The 15,763-nt window shown below is 31.7% G+C and overlaps 1 protein-coding gene across 3 annotated transcripts in view; it reads left to right on the forward strand.

Annotated features, from left to right (window-relative positions):
• The window catches only part of ANKHD1 (ankyrin repeat and KH domain containing 1), a 104,077-nt gene that overhangs the window by 65,935 nt on the left and 22,379 nt on the right, over positions 1-15,763 (forward strand). For all 3 annotated transcript variants that reach the window (XM_019740240.2, XM_019740239.2, XM_074313638.1), the window contains 5 exons: positions 29-116; positions 2,293-2,420; positions 2,632-2,775; positions 3,660-3,762; positions 11,177-11,935. In XM_019740240.2, the coding sequence (XP_019595799.2) occupies positions 29-116; positions 2,293-2,420; positions 2,632-2,775; positions 3,660-3,762; positions 11,177-11,935 (1,222 nt within the window). The remainder of the gene's footprint in view (positions 1-28; positions 117-2,292; positions 2,421-2,631; positions 2,776-3,659; positions 3,763-11,176; positions 11,936-15,763) is intronic.

Consider the following 15,763-nt stretch of genomic DNA (forward strand, 5'->3'; position numbering starts at 1 on the left):
AATGGATTACTTTTTGTTTCTTTAATAGGAACATGAATCTGAAGGTGGAAGAACACCTTTGATGAAAGCTGCAAGAGCCGGTCATCTATGTACTGTGCAGTTTCTTATTAGCAAAGGTAAAGAAAGTACAAGTGATCATTTCTAAGAGGCTATAATTTCTGAAAAAAATTCCTAAACTATTGCAATTTATGTTAAAGCTACTTTACCTGCAGTATAAGTAAGGTATGCTAGTCTTTTGTTGCTATATTTCATTTAGTAATCATAGAGTTCTTGAGGTACTTACTGGGATCTTTCTTTATGAGTTTGAAGTTCAAAGTTTTTATCAACCAAACAGCAGGTGGTTCCCAAAAGTTGGAAAAGTGAAATGTAATAAAATGTCCAGTTACATTTAATAGATAGAGTATTGTTTAGCATTTAATGATGAAGCAGTTCTGCTGGGGGCAGGTGGAGGGGAGAAAGTCTGCTACTATTGTTTATGGTTCTGTTGAATTAATCAATTTTACAAAAGAGTTATTAGTATATTTATTTATTAGGTTATATTTAGGCAAAAAAGTTCAAACGATGGATGAAGAGGTAGTTCAATACTGTTTACTATAAAAAAGGGAAATGCCACTGAACCCATGTTAGGTTGAATCATATAAAGTTGTCATTTTATACGTCAAAAATGATAATATCGGCAATTTCATTTGGTTCAGCCTAATTCTGTATTATAGTGATAGAGGTACTCTGGCATCTGATGAAAAGTCCTAGGATAGGATGGTAAAATGCAAAGAGGGTTTACTCAGGTGATGTGCTATTAAAATAAACATTTTATATCTCTATTCCAATAAAATTCTGACATTTTTTGCTATTAAGAATGCAGTGTAGTGTTTTATCATTTTAAATATACTTGTTTTCTTCTCTAATTGGATAAAACTAGATTTTCTTCACATTGTATTTTTGCTACCAAGTAAGGCATATCTTTATATAATGTTATAACGTAGTCTGTAAAAAACTATTTACCTCAACCACACAGAAGTAATAAACAAATGGATGACCTTTGGAGTTTTTTCATGCTCCTTTACTAAAGATGTTACCTAATCATACCCAACAACGACCCTGCTAAACATATAATCAGGCTTGTCAGGAGTAGGAATATTTGAATATAACCTTTCTAGGCTGTAGTGACTATGCTAACCAGTCCTATCATTTACATTTATTATTAAAAACTTTAAAAATAATCTCATGTTGCTAATGTAAGGCTGTTCATTGGTGTGCCTTTCCCCAAAGGTGCTTTTATGACAGTTAGGATTAGGCTCAGCTGGATATTTATGAAAATTAAATAAATTAATAATAGTAGTTTCAACAATAAGTTTATTTTTCTCTTCACAAAGTAAGTTTGGAATTAAGGAAGTAGGAAAAATGAATATTGGTATAATCTTAACTATTTAGTTGAGACCTTTTGGGGTTATAAAAGGTAGTTGAACTAAAAACCAATTCTTTTTTCCAGGGTGAAAAACAACTTGTTAAAAAGAGGCTAAGAAAAGATTTTGCATTTAGATTTTCTCAAGTCATATTGTACATCGCTATTGAACAACTTGCTTGATAGCTTTTCAGATAACATATTTGGATAATCTTATGTCTTCTCTTCATATCCAAATCCCTCTGACTTTTAAAATACACAATATGAAGAATTATATTTCTCTTAAATATAGTTTTAAAAATTCTGTTTTCTCTACTTTGAGACCTGGCTATATTTCCACTTTCTAGAAGTGAATCAAAAATGTCTTTGAAACATTTTGAGTTTCATACAACGGTATTATTTGATGATTATGTTAACCTATATATATTTATTAATCTTAGTCTTCTAGATTTTCCATTTTAAAAGTGATATTGAATGAACGAACTGCAACTACGCGCAACAATGTGGATGAATCTCACAAATATTATATTGAGCGAAAGAAGCCAGACACATACAAAAGAGTACACTGTATGATTTCATTCATATAAAATTCAAAAACTAAAACCAGTTTGGAAGTCAGGATAGTAGTTACCATTGGAAGGGTGGGTACTGACTGAAAGGGGACACAAGGTGGGACTTCTGGTATGTGGATAATGTTCTATTTCTTGATCTGGGTGCTGGTGACACAGGTGTGCTTACTTTGTGAAAAATTTTCAGACTGTACACTAATGATTTATTCTCCTTTTTTGTATCTGTGTTGTAGTTCAAAAAAAAACCTTTAAAATGATAATTGTCTGTGAACTAGCTTGATTCCAACTTTTGCCAAGATTGCTGTTTATTTCTCTTTGAAGGTGCTAATGTGAACAGGGCTACAGCCAATAATGATCATACGGTGGTGTCACTGGCATGTGCAGGAGGTCACCTGGCAGTTGTTGAGCTACTCTTGGCTCATGGGGCCGACCCTACTCATCGACTCAAGGTATCCTACTTAAAAATAACTGAATTAATATATACATTACTATTAAAATATATAAAAATATGTATGTTTGATCACTTAGTGTATAATATTCATTACTATTTAAATGAGTTTTGATTTCATATGGCACAGATATAAGAAACTAAATGTGTATCATAATCATATTAAAAGAAGAAATTTACAAATAATTAATTATGGTGTGAATTTTTCTCAGGATGGCTCAACAATGCTCATTGAAGCTGCAAAAGGTGGCCATACTAATGTTGTTTCTTACCTATTGGATTATCCAAACAACGTTCTGTCAGTTCCTACCACAGATGTGTCTCAGCTCACTCCACCTTCTCAAGATCAATCTCAGGTAAAGTAAAATAGAGCTTATTTGTAAATATAAATGTTCTTACAAATTGGGGGTTTTTGTTTAAAATTTATTTTAAGCAAAATTGGTTTGTTTCTGTTTTCTGTTACATTTTGAGATAAACATGATCCTAAATTCTTTAAGATTTATTTTCTTCAAAAGTGCATGGAAAGTTTTTCATCTTATTTATTAAAAACAGTGTTTTTTAAAAAAACCAATACTGAATATAAAAATAAATATTCCAAGTTGTTGTCTTACTACAACTAGGTCTTTGGGGTTGTTTGTTTTCTAATGAATATGTTAAGCATAATCTTAAACCAAAAGAAATCTTTTCCCTTAGTATCTCCCAATACAGTTTTATTTATTGTAGAGATAGCTACTTTGTCAACCAGGAAAGTATAGTTAACCAGGATACATGCACCAAAAATTCATTAATTTTTAAACCTACCTAAAAATATAGAGAGTATACTAAGTATACAAAGTTCAGTGGAATCTTAAGTTCTGTTCTACAAAGTTATTCTGAGAACTGCTAAAATACCCCAATTCAGAAAATATGTTGGATTTTTTTTTTCTTTTGACCCATGTGGAATTTGAATGAGGGTAAATCAGCCAGTAAATATGTGATTTGTACTCCTAGCTATAATTGGAACCAGGAAGGCTTTCTTCTTATAAGAGGGTGATATTAATTGCATTTAACTTAAATCTTTCACTATTTGTAGATTGCCTGATTTGTCCAGTCAATATTCTCAGAGATTATCTGATTTTTAAGAAACAAAAATATTAATTTAGTGGTATAAAGAAAATCTTAAATAGGATCGCTGTTTCATTTATAGGCCTTTGTTCTTTCCTTGGTCTGAGATTATTTTTTTTCTGTATTAACTTTTTAGGTTCCACGTGTACCAATGCATACACTCGCCATGGTTGTACCTCCCCAAGAACCTGACAGAATTTCACAGGAGAACTCCCCTGCCCTACTAGGAGTACAAAAAGGTTAGTTATTGAATTATTTTCCTTAAAATGGGTATTTTATCATCTAATTAATGAATTCATAAAAATGTACCCATGATTAATTGAGGTAGGTAATTCTGAAAATGCTAATAATCTTACAGACTATGTAAAATAGAAAAGACATAAGTACTAGGAAAAAGAACTTCTTATTTTCCTGCTAACATATTGCTAGGTGTAGTTTTTATCTGGCACAGATGAAAATACTTAAGCAAACCAAATTCTTGATTATATTAAAGTAGCAAAAATTTATCAGACATTCATTTCCCATTTAACAATCCTTTAGCTAAACAATGGTATGATATGAGGAATGAAAATGTGTTGTCTAGTTAAGTCTTTGTAGCATTAATTCAATTCAGTGAGTGAGAAGTTTAAAAATTACATTTAGTTTCTTTCATGTAATGCAGAATATAGTGGGTTAACATCTGTCAATACGTGAACCTGGACAAATAACTATCAAAAAGTATATAAATAATATCCAAGTGAATATTAAGAATATACACTATTTAAAGGAGTTTATGAGCTCTGATATTTTTCTGCTGTCTTTTCATTTGTGGATATAAAAAAGTACCTTTGCTTGATAATCATGTATAGTTGTCATATCTGAGTTCTCTGAAATAAGAAAATAGGTAATTTGTAAGGTATTGAAAACAAATTTATGAGCATATTTCATTCAGTATATGATAATCAACCAAATCCCAGATATTTGAAATCACAATGAGATCTGGATATCCTAGTATCTTTAATACTGTTGGTTAGGGGTAACTGTTATAGCACCAAACAGAAGCTTCTTTAAAATTATATCAATTTTAGTAATGTAGAGTATTGAGGCTCTCCACCAAGGATTACTTCATTTCTAAACTATTAATTTCAGAGATAAAATGTCTATAGTCTGTCTGACTTATGCCAATTCTAGAAGCTTTCCTTGGACACCTAGCTATTCAAACTTTTCGGAAAATGAAGACTGCCATTTTTAATCTTAAAAGCACATTAAGCATGTGCTTGTTAAGAAATCTGAGCGTCGTAATGGGTGCCAGCCTTTAGTAAAATATTTAAACCTAAATGCCTCTGATTTTGTTGTTTCTTGTTTGGCTAAACCCTATAGAGGACCGTAGTGACTTTGCCTTGGAAAATTCAGTACTAAATAAGAAATCTTTCAAAGAATTTATTATTAACACAGAGCCACAAAATAACCAAGAAATAAGCTAGGAAGGACATGAAGTATGTGCAGAAAGGAAGTTAAACATTTTAAATTTAGATTTAATATGTAAGTAAACTGAAATGTTTGGGTAGTGTTATTTTTAAATTGATACACAAATGAGTACTCGTATTTTTGCTTACTGAGATATCCCTTATTTAGTGTGTCTACTTAGTTTCTTCACTTTGATGTTTTATTACTTACTGAACACTATAAAAATGAACTAAACTTTTAAAAAATCTTTCATTTTTCTAAATCATTAGGGAAGGAAAAAATTAACTTGTACATCTAGACACTTGAGCACTTGCCGTTGCCAGCTGCCAAGTGGCATTGCCAACCTAATATTTATTTAGGCAGGATCAAACTGTGATAATGCATTGTATTAAAATGTAATGTGAAAATGTATCATGTCCATCATGTAATATTATATCACCATGAATTAGGAAAAATCAGTTGATATAAAAGTGCACACTGAATCGACAGGATACATAGAAAAACCTATCTTAAATTATTAAAGATATATTATTGCATTTTTCTCCTTAAAGTGGCTTCTTTTCCTTAAAACTTTTCATTATGTCTCTAAAGAAGTTCCTTTGAGTGATGAAATTGCTGTTTGACCCTTTTATTTTTTCTAAGTCTGTATATTACATCTGTGTTGCAAATGTGATTAGGGATGGAAGAAGTAAGTGTCCTTATTCTCTAAGATTTTCTTATTTTCTTCTTTTAGCAATCATCTTTTCAAGTTCTTATAACATTCATTTTTAAATAAGTCTTTTTATTATTTATATCTGCATCCTTTTAAAATATATTCATGCCCTTAAATCTTATCTAAGTGTTTTACATTTGTCTAGACTTCATCTATCTTGACCAATATTCTCCTGATTTAGGCAACTAATATCACTTACCTGTTGTTGGTTTTCAAGGATTCGTGATTCTAGGTGGCGTCTGACAGTCCTCAGAATCGCCTCTGTAAACAAAATGTGAAACTAAGTGAGAATGATATGCTCAGTTTTCTAGCATTATTTAGATTTATTAACTATAGCGAAGAATATTGAGATGAGAAAGGATGCATAAATAATATCAATGCTTTGCCTTTCCAAACTCAATTTTTAAAATAAATTTGTTGATTGAAGCCATTTGTTGTATCTAACTTGTTTGTTGTAAGATTCTAAAAGTGAGGACTCACGATTATTATTTATTTGCAGAGTATACCATTTAGAATTAATCTGTTGCAGAGCATTTAAATGATGTCGAGATAAACAAAACCTATATCTTTCGTGTGTACCTCAAGCCCTCTTGAGGAGTAATTTATTTTCTCTGAACTCCTACAGCACTTTATTGAATCTTCCTTCTGGATCTGGTCACTCCTATCCCTTCCCCTCCCCTATGGACTCAAGTATAGAAGGTGCTTTGATATTGTGGCTCGTCACTTATTTTACTTATTCCCTTTTATTCCTCTTTCCATTCCCTACTTAGCAATCATTCTGATGTGTTTGATGTGCAGATTGTTTTGTCCTTACAAAATGTTTACTACTTTATAGGTATGTTTAATTTACATAAATTGTATTATGCTGTAATCCCATTTTGATTTTTGCTTTTTTCCCTCTACACTGTTTTTAAGATCTATTTATGTGTCTACCTCTAGATTGTTTCTGCCTGCAGCACAGTGCTTCACCCTGTATATCCTCCATTTTTTTTTTACCTGTTCTTTCTCCCAGTGATGGGTGCCCAGATTGCCTCTCATTCCTCACCATCACAGACAATACTGTGATGAAAATCCTGGTATGCCCCCGTTGTGGATCTGTGTGAGAATTTCTCTAGGATAAACTTAGGAGCAGAATTGCCTATCATAGAAATGCATAATGTTTATCTGACAGAGTACTACAAATTGCTCTCTAGAATGACTACAGCAGTTTGCACTCCCACCAGCAATGCATAAGGGTTCCTATATTATACTCCATTTCCATGCCTGCCACCCTTGGCTTTATCGTTATATTTGGACTTGTACATCTTTATCTCCTCTTTTAGACTGTAAGCTCCTAAAGGGCAGGGTTTATATTGTTCACCTTTGTATGGTCCACTATGCCTTGATTGTACTAGATGTTAAAAGTATTTGTTGAACAAACTAATGAATGCCAGGCTAAGAATATATAGATTATTCTGAAGGCAAAAGAAAATTACTAAGAATTTTTATAAGAAGAAAGACATTGTGATTAAAGATGATGTTTTAAAAAATTAATCGAGAAGTAGTATTCTAGAGTGGTGGGGAAAAGACTGAAAACAAATATAAATGTAAAGTAAGAATTAAATCAACATGCTGCTTTATATCCCAGAGTTGTTTATCAGAATAGGTAACATGAAAAGGTCTCATTTTTTTAATCAAATCATTAAAAGTGTACAGAAAACAATATGTGAACAGTGAATGAAATTGAGTGTTCTTATGGAAATTTTACTAGTCATATTCTCTATTTCAGTTGATTTCCATTATATAAGCAGGCTTACATGGATTTACATATGTCCCAATTTAATAATGTCTTTTGACATATAACTGTTTATGGGAAAAGGCAGAAGGTTGAATTAGTCTCTTTGCATGTAACATAAATGCTCTCTCTTTGGACATTCTCAGTTAACCTCACTGTGTTAAAGATGTATAGCATACCCTCTTACTTTGGGAAATTGTGAGACAGATATTTAAACATAAAGGAAAAAATGAGTCAATATGAGGCCAGTGGCTTTCATATTTGACTGTGACCACAATAAGAAATATTTTATATTGCAACCCAGGATACAATATAGATCTTATCCAAACAGAAATTCCAATAGATAATATATACTCTACTACATTTGAGAAATTGTAGTAGAGTATATATTGTTACTTTGGGAAATTTTGAGACTGATATTTAGACATAAAGAAAAAAGAGTCAATTTGAGGTCAGTGGCTTTCATATTTGACTGTGACCACAATAAGAAATACTTTATATTGCAACCCAGGACACAGTATACATCTATTTATCCAAACACAAATTCCATTAGATAAATATATACTCTACTACATTTGATGTACTGTTTTTTCCATTTTACTTCATCAGTAATTTTTTCTATTTCTATTTAAGAATCAGTTGGGAATGTTGTTTAAAAATCATTCTAGTAGTGTGGTGATGTAAAAAAGCAAAGGAATTGCAGAACAAGGTTTAAGTTTGATTAGACAAAACAAAGTAAGGAAATACGAAACCAAATCTAGATCCATCTCTATGTCATGTATTTTGTCCTTTGGCCATTATTTTTCTATTACACCGTATACTAATTATTTTAGACACAAAGATGATTGATATAATTAACTCATTTCAATAGTAAACTAAATATTTGGCAAGTGTACCTCATTCCCTCACTGTCCTTAAAAAAAAATTAAAGGCCCCGTTCTAAGCTGTCTCTATATCATGGTTTCCTATTACAAACTTTTTCTACTTTTATTAATGGAGGAAAAGTGAGAATTCAAGAAGTAGGATAGAAACCAAACCAAAGAGATGAGATGAGACTTTACCTACATTCCTAGATAGTACTTTATAATGTCACTAATGAATAGAATTATTTATTTATATCTAATAGTGGAGGTATTAGAAGGAGTTTGAACTCTTATTTTCTGGCGTCTTGTACTACTACTTTCCTATCTACTGAAAATTTTGTTGCTAAAAGGATACGTGTCACATTCTCTACTTATCCCCAAAATGGAAGGTTCTAGGAATGAGTAGGTGACATGATTTAATTTTTACCAACCTGGCTTATTCTTGATGTTCCTAGCTTGTGTTAGTGCTTTGGTGGGTATTTAGGCAATCCCACTAACTCCATGGTTAGAGATACTCAACCATTGGCTTTTTCGGGAAGAACTGCTTTTTGTGCATTACTTTCACCATCCTTTGTTTTTACTGCTACATGTGTTCTGGGCTTATAGTCTTTTATTCAGTTAAATAAGTTACTTTTAGTAATTTTGTGCTCTAAGCTTCTTGTATCTTATTTGTTAACAAGAAAGGGCCATTCCTATCTATTACTGTCCTCAAAATTCTAGTCTTATTTTGGATCATCTTATTATTTATAAGTTTTTAAGTTTGTGACCATCCAATATGGTCATATAATTACCAGTCTAGTTAGTGTTGAACTCTTACATGGATTTCTTTATTCTTATATACAAATTACATACCAACTATATAAGGGTGTTTTAAAATTAATAAATGTTTAAAGGAGCTTTATCACACAACTGAAATTTTCCTTGCTGGGCTAGCAGATTCATATATTGCTATTCATGCCAGTTAACTTCCCTCTTCTTAGCTGTTGTCATTAGGTACTTTGAACAAATAAATTGTAGGACCATGGATTCCTATATGATCTTATGGAAATAGGTATAAAATTATCTCTCAAAGCTAAAGGCTTTTGCTCTGAAAGAATCAAGTCTTTCTCCACCACTTCGCTGAGATAGAAATATAAAATTGAATATAGACACTACATGTTGCTGAAGTTTGCTTTTAAAGAATAATTCAGACTCTTAAAGTGATGGCAGTGTTTTTGGAACTGGTCTTCTGACCTTGTTAAAGACAGTGTCTAGCAGAAAAAATCTATTAGACTTTTCCAGTAATAACATGTTGCAGGTGTTTGAGCTACCTGCAGTTTTAAGATCTCCTAGCAAACAACAATGGAGTCTCTGAAGTTTTCTCTCTGGTGGTGTTGTCAGCCTCTTGCAATTCAGAGCATTTTAACATCTAAGGGGTGACCTTTTTCCTTTGGACTTGAGAATTATTTTAAATGAATTGGAAGGTCTTATTTTTAAAATTCTTAAGTTACCTATGTTATTCATATATGTTGACTGCAATCCAAAAGAATAGAGACAACTATTGTTTTTACCCAGTTCTTTTTTCAAAACAGCTTCATTGTTTAGTTTACATACCATGAAGTTCACTCATTTTAAGTGTACAATGCAATGAGTATTAATAAGTTTACAGAGTTGTGCAACCATCACCACCATCTAGTTTTGGAACATTTCCATCACTCCAAAAAGATCTCTCATGCCTGTTTATGATCAATCCTCATTCTCACCACTATAATCCCAGACAACCATTACTTTCCTTTCTATCTCTATAGATTTGCCCTTTCTCTATAAATTTGACACAAATCAAATTGCACAGTATGTGGTCTTTTGTGCCTTCTTTCACTTAGCATAATGTTTTCAAGGTTCATTTGTGTTGCAGGATAGTTTATTCCTTTTTATTGCTGAATAGTTCCAGTTCTTCCTAAACAAGCTTAAGTCTTGAATTTATCTCAAAGTAGTTATTTTATATTTCCTCCATTTTTAGTCCAGATGTTAGAATTGTTAATATTGATCATTATGTGTTCATGAGGAGAGTAACTTATGTGTGATTCAAAAACCTTAAAATAATACGTATTTGCTTCATTTTTAACATACATCATCAATATGAGTAATCCTATATGGGGAATCTGATTTTCTCCTAAGTAAAATTCCTTTTTTTATTTCTCTAATAGACTTTTACATAAAGAAGTTATTTAAACTCAAAATAATGTCTTTTGTGATATAAGTTTAATATAGTGTTCAGGTACAGAAGCATTCAAGACTTATCTAATGGATAATTTTAGAAGGATATGTCTTGAAGAAAATGATTTCACATTATATTTTGATATATTAAGAGAAACATTTTGGCAACTTGAAAAAGACTTTGATCTACTAGGTATAGTTTCTTGTAGTAACCTTTACTTACACAGTTAATGTTGTGGAAAGAACAGTTGGGCAGTAAACTAACATTGATAGTATCCTAACTCTACTTTGATACTACTTTAGATTTGATGTTCTTTAAAAAGTCCCATCAAATAAGCAGAATTTTGATATTTTTTTTCCTCTTTGATTTTCTTTTCTCTCTGCCCCTGTCTTAATTTCCAAAATCTTCCTATCCTAAAGATTAGATTTTTTTTAAATAAAAAATTCACATTTTTTTGAATTGGCAACATCTTCCCAGTTTGTGCTGTGTGAAATAGATGAGTATTGTCTTTACCTATCATTGTGTGAATCTTTGAACATTCATTCTACAGCATTAGTTATAAGGGTTTGGGGAGGGAGGTCCGTGTGTGTGGGAGGGGGAGCTGATTTTTTTTTTTTTTTTTTTAGCATGGCACTTTTTCAAACATTTTTCATGTGCTTAGGTACATCCAAGCAGAAGTCCAGTTCCCTGCAGGTAGCAGATCAGGACGTACTGCCACCTTTTCACCCATACCAGCCTTTGGAGTGCATAGTAGAGGAGACTGAAGGCAAGCTGAATGAACTGGGACAAAGAATTAGTGCTATTGAAAAAGCACAGCTTAAGTCATTGGAGTTAATTCAAGGTGAACCTCTGAACAAAGATAAGATAGAAGAACTTAAAAAGAACAGAGAAGAGCAAGTCCAGAAGAAGAAGAAAATACTGAAAGAACTGCAGAAAGTGGAAAGGCAGTTGCAGATGAAAACACAGCAGCAATTTACCAAAGAATACTTGGAAACCAAAGGTCAGAAAGACACAGTATCTCTACACCAGCAGTGCTCTCATAGAGGAGTCTTCCCAGAAGGGGAAGGAGATGGTAGTCTCCTAGAGGATCACTTTTCAGAGTTACCTCAGGTTGACACAATCTTATTTAAAGATAATGATGTTGATGATGAGCAACAGTCTCCACCATCGGCAGAACAAATTGATTTTGTCCCAGTCCAGCCTTTATCATCTCCACAGTGTAACTTTTCCAGTGACTTAGGTTCTAATGGGACAAATTCTCTTGAACTTCAGAAAGTATCAGGTAATCATCAGCTTATAGGACAGCCTCAGATTGCTATTACTGGACATGATCAGGGGCTGTTAGTTCAAGAACCAGAAGGACTAATGGTTGCAACTCCAGCCCAGACGCTTACCGACACTCTTGATGACCTGATAGCAGGTGGGTTAAGAAATATATCTGTAATAATTTCTCTTTAATCTGTGTGCTCAACTTCTTTACAAAACACCAACTTTGTATTTTACCATCGTAAAATTACGTATTTCTTGAGGTGTTTTGGAAGTGAATTTAATTAAACTCAATAGCACTAACACACAAAAGTGTGTTTTTCCCTCTTCTTTTTTGTTATTTGCAAAGGCAAAGAAGTAAAATTTCCATGAGCCTTTATTTTAGACATTTGGTATCAAAACCACCCTGTGTTTTGTCTTTGGTAGGAGACCTCAAAGTAGAATTTCTTTGTAGGCTTTAGAGATATTCACATAAGATTATACATTAAATTTTCCTGCTAGTGTTTTGATGTTTGGAAATCAGAATTCTAAATCACATTGCTTTTTCTTTATTTATAGTTTTATTAGATCAATTTAAATATTTCTAATTAAAGGGATGTCCAGAGAAAACTATAAGCATTCCATGTTGATACAGTATTTGTGGTTAGAAGATTTAAAGTATACAGAACTTATTGTGAACTTGATGATGATTTAGAGATTGGGATTTTTATGTTAACTGTTTTGATGAAAGCACACAGACAAACACTCACACACCCTCCCTCCCCCACCCACTCACACACACACACACACACACACACACACACACACACACACACACAAGAAAAAAAGAAAAGAAAGGCCTGGTAACCTTAAAGTATATGTTTCTGTTTATTTTTTTGTGGAAAATTACAACTAGATATGAAATGAGGTGCACAAGTTTACTTTCCCTTTCATTGTCCTTGCAGCAGTGGGAAAACAGTGCAATTAATCATTTACCTTCCTAAAGATGGCTGGTGAATGTATCACCTCCATGAGAGCCCAGTTCAGAAATGCAGCCAGAATGGCTGTTGACAGTGGATGAAGACCGAGAACTAAGATGTAGCTGGAGTGATATTCAAAGGCAGGCCAGTCCTCTGTCTCTTGATTGCAACATTTTTTTCCTTACTGTTGTCTGTTTCCTCTTGTCATATTCTCCTCCCCTCCTCCCATCCCAATTATGCTATCCCAGTTTCCTTTCTTTTGTGAGCCTTTAGTCTTCCTAATCTTTACTGAATCTTTTAAAATGTGGAATAAGATTACTTGAATCAGGAATTTTATTGGGCATGTGTATGACTTCCATTGGTTATAGAATTGTAATACTGCCAGTGAGGCTCCTCTGATATGTAATAGTTATCACTGTGCAGAGGAGGGATATCTTAGTTTCTGTAAAGAAAATAAAAATGCTGGGGAATGTTTTAAGGAGTTAGATTCTTTATTCTTTAATTTGGATTTTTGTATCTTCAGCCCACAGCCACTTAACTCAAATTAACTTTGTGTCATTAACTTTGAGAGTTGCTATAAATTATGAATAAGCTTTTATAGTTCATTTATAGTTCTAGTTTCTAATCTGAGTAAAAGCAGATATTAGAGTGTGAAATATGATTATGAATAATAATGAAACTTGTGACCTAAGAGTAACATTTTTAAGACTCAGGGTTCTACAAATAGCATTATAATGTTCCTAATTAAATTCTCAGTTTGCAGCTATGAAACCCATATTATTGATCAGTCTAGTTTTGTTCTAACTTAGGACGTGTTTTTTGTTTGTTTGTTTGTTTGTTTGTTTGTTTTAAAGAATGTCAAAACAATTTTGAAGGTAACTTGTAGATAGGAACTTTATGATAGTATTAACAGACGGTTGGATGGTTCTTGTAGGGGAGGTCAAATTTTATTTCACTGAAATATTTGTTAAATTGAAATGGTGTTTTATAAAGTTCACCTGAAATTTCAAAAAGCTGACTTAGAAAACATCTTTTAATTATATATAATGTTAATATAAACTAATAATATTTAATTTCTGTTAGACATTAATGTCTAGTGATAGATGGCCTACCATAGTGTACGATGTTCTTTTATTCATAAGCTTTAACTTGTAAGTCAGCCAATAAATACAAAAATTATCTTCATATAAAAAATTTCCATTTTTATGGAGGTTATCTGTTTTAAAATGTATAGCAAGAATTAGATTTTCTTTGTTCATTATAATGAACTGTCTCCGTTAGTTTAAAAAAAAGTTACTTCATTAAGTCCAAGTTTCTCTTAATTTTTTTAATTAAAGGTGAAAGAAATTAGACAAGGATTAATTAGGCAAATACGTAATTCTACAATTGTATATGTTAAAATTGATAGGAGTATATAGATCAAAGATTAATTTTACGTAAATTAAATCTTGTTCTCATCCTTTGTATTTAATAAAGGACTGAATACAGTACATCTTACAGTTTTACTTTAAAGAATATTCATTTATAATAGCAATAAATTTCACTCTTTATAGGAATATTTTTCTTTGTTGCTGTTAGATTCTCAAAGCTTGTCATGATAATGAGTTGTTAGATACATTATTTACTAATTCCGTGACTCGATTAGCTGACTGACTTAGTCTTTTAGTATATAGTTGTATTTGTGTCGTACTTGATGTGGTCCTGACAGAATGTATGTAAACTCTTGATCAGGAGCTAAGGTCCTTTTCTTCTGAAAATAAGGGTTGGGTTTTAGAAATTATCACAATAGCAAGTGATTCTCATTTCAAGTGTCTAGAACTGAGGTCTGGAAATTTAAAACAATTTAAACAAATTCAAAATAGCTTTGACCATTGAGTGATTCTAGAAATACCTAATAAAAATATCATTAATATATAAAGAAGATTTGCTAAAAATCAACTAATATTAATTTATTCATTTATTGAGCGCTTACCGTGTACCAAGCTCTGTGCTAAATACTTTATATACATTATCTCATGGGCTATTTATAATAATCCTATGACATGGTACTTTTCCCACCTGTTTTTCTGTTGAAAAACTGAGGCTTATGGAAATTTTGTTGCTAGTAAGTGCCAAGATTCAAAGTAAGTTCAGCCAGGTTTAAGAACCTTAGATGTAACATGCATGCATCTGATTCAACTTGAAGTTCTGAATTTATCTTAAAGATATTGTTATTTCCTTAGACTTCTAAATTCTATTAAATAAAAATTTTTGTATTACTTTTATATTAAGATTTGATGTGCATGTAAGGCTTAGTATAGTTTTGTGACTTTAGCACATTGTTACTGTTGTTGCCACCTTAGTAGTCTCTCTTAAACAAATTCCACTTCAAAAGGATTTTACTTTAAATAATCCTACGGTAGTTCATGTAGGCTTAAAAATAAAAAGGTAATTAGGAAATCCTCTCATTTCTGAGGGAATTTACAATAAAATATCAATAATTTTCTCTACTAGATGTTAATATTTTATGTATACATTTTTATTTATTTACGTGAAACAGAGTTACTAACGAGATGCCAAAAAATGTATGCACATGACTTGTATTCGTCTTTTATTATCGGTATATATTGAGTATTATAATCTTAGTAGTGTTTTCCTTTCTTAAAATATGCATACTTTTTTTGGCACCTTCTATATTATATAAAACAGATTATAGTGATTTAATTTACTAAAACCTTACAACATAGTTTATGTACACCTAGTATCTGAGATTTTTATATAATAAGGTTTATTATTATCTTCCATATTGCCTACAAAACTATCTTAAATTTCATAAAGAATTAAGTAGAATATTACACTTAGTTCTTTTATCACCCCATTTTAGAATAGTGCACAAATTTAATTTGAATTATATAGTGACTTTTGTGGTAATGATCTTAGTCATTTTCAGACAGTTTGTTCAGAGGTAGGAAACATTTTAGAATTTGTGAAAATGTCATGGTCCTGGTATAATGTTATCTTAATAAAACTTTTATTCCACATGT

The sequence above is a fragment of the Rhinolophus sinicus genome, chromosome 5 (genome assembly GCF_057876585.1).
Source record: "Rhinolophus sinicus isolate RSI-liver-muscle chromosome 5, RSI-T2T, whole genome shotgun sequence".
NCBI lineage: Eukaryota > Metazoa > Chordata > Mammalia > Chiroptera > Rhinolophidae > Rhinolophus > Rhinolophus sinicus.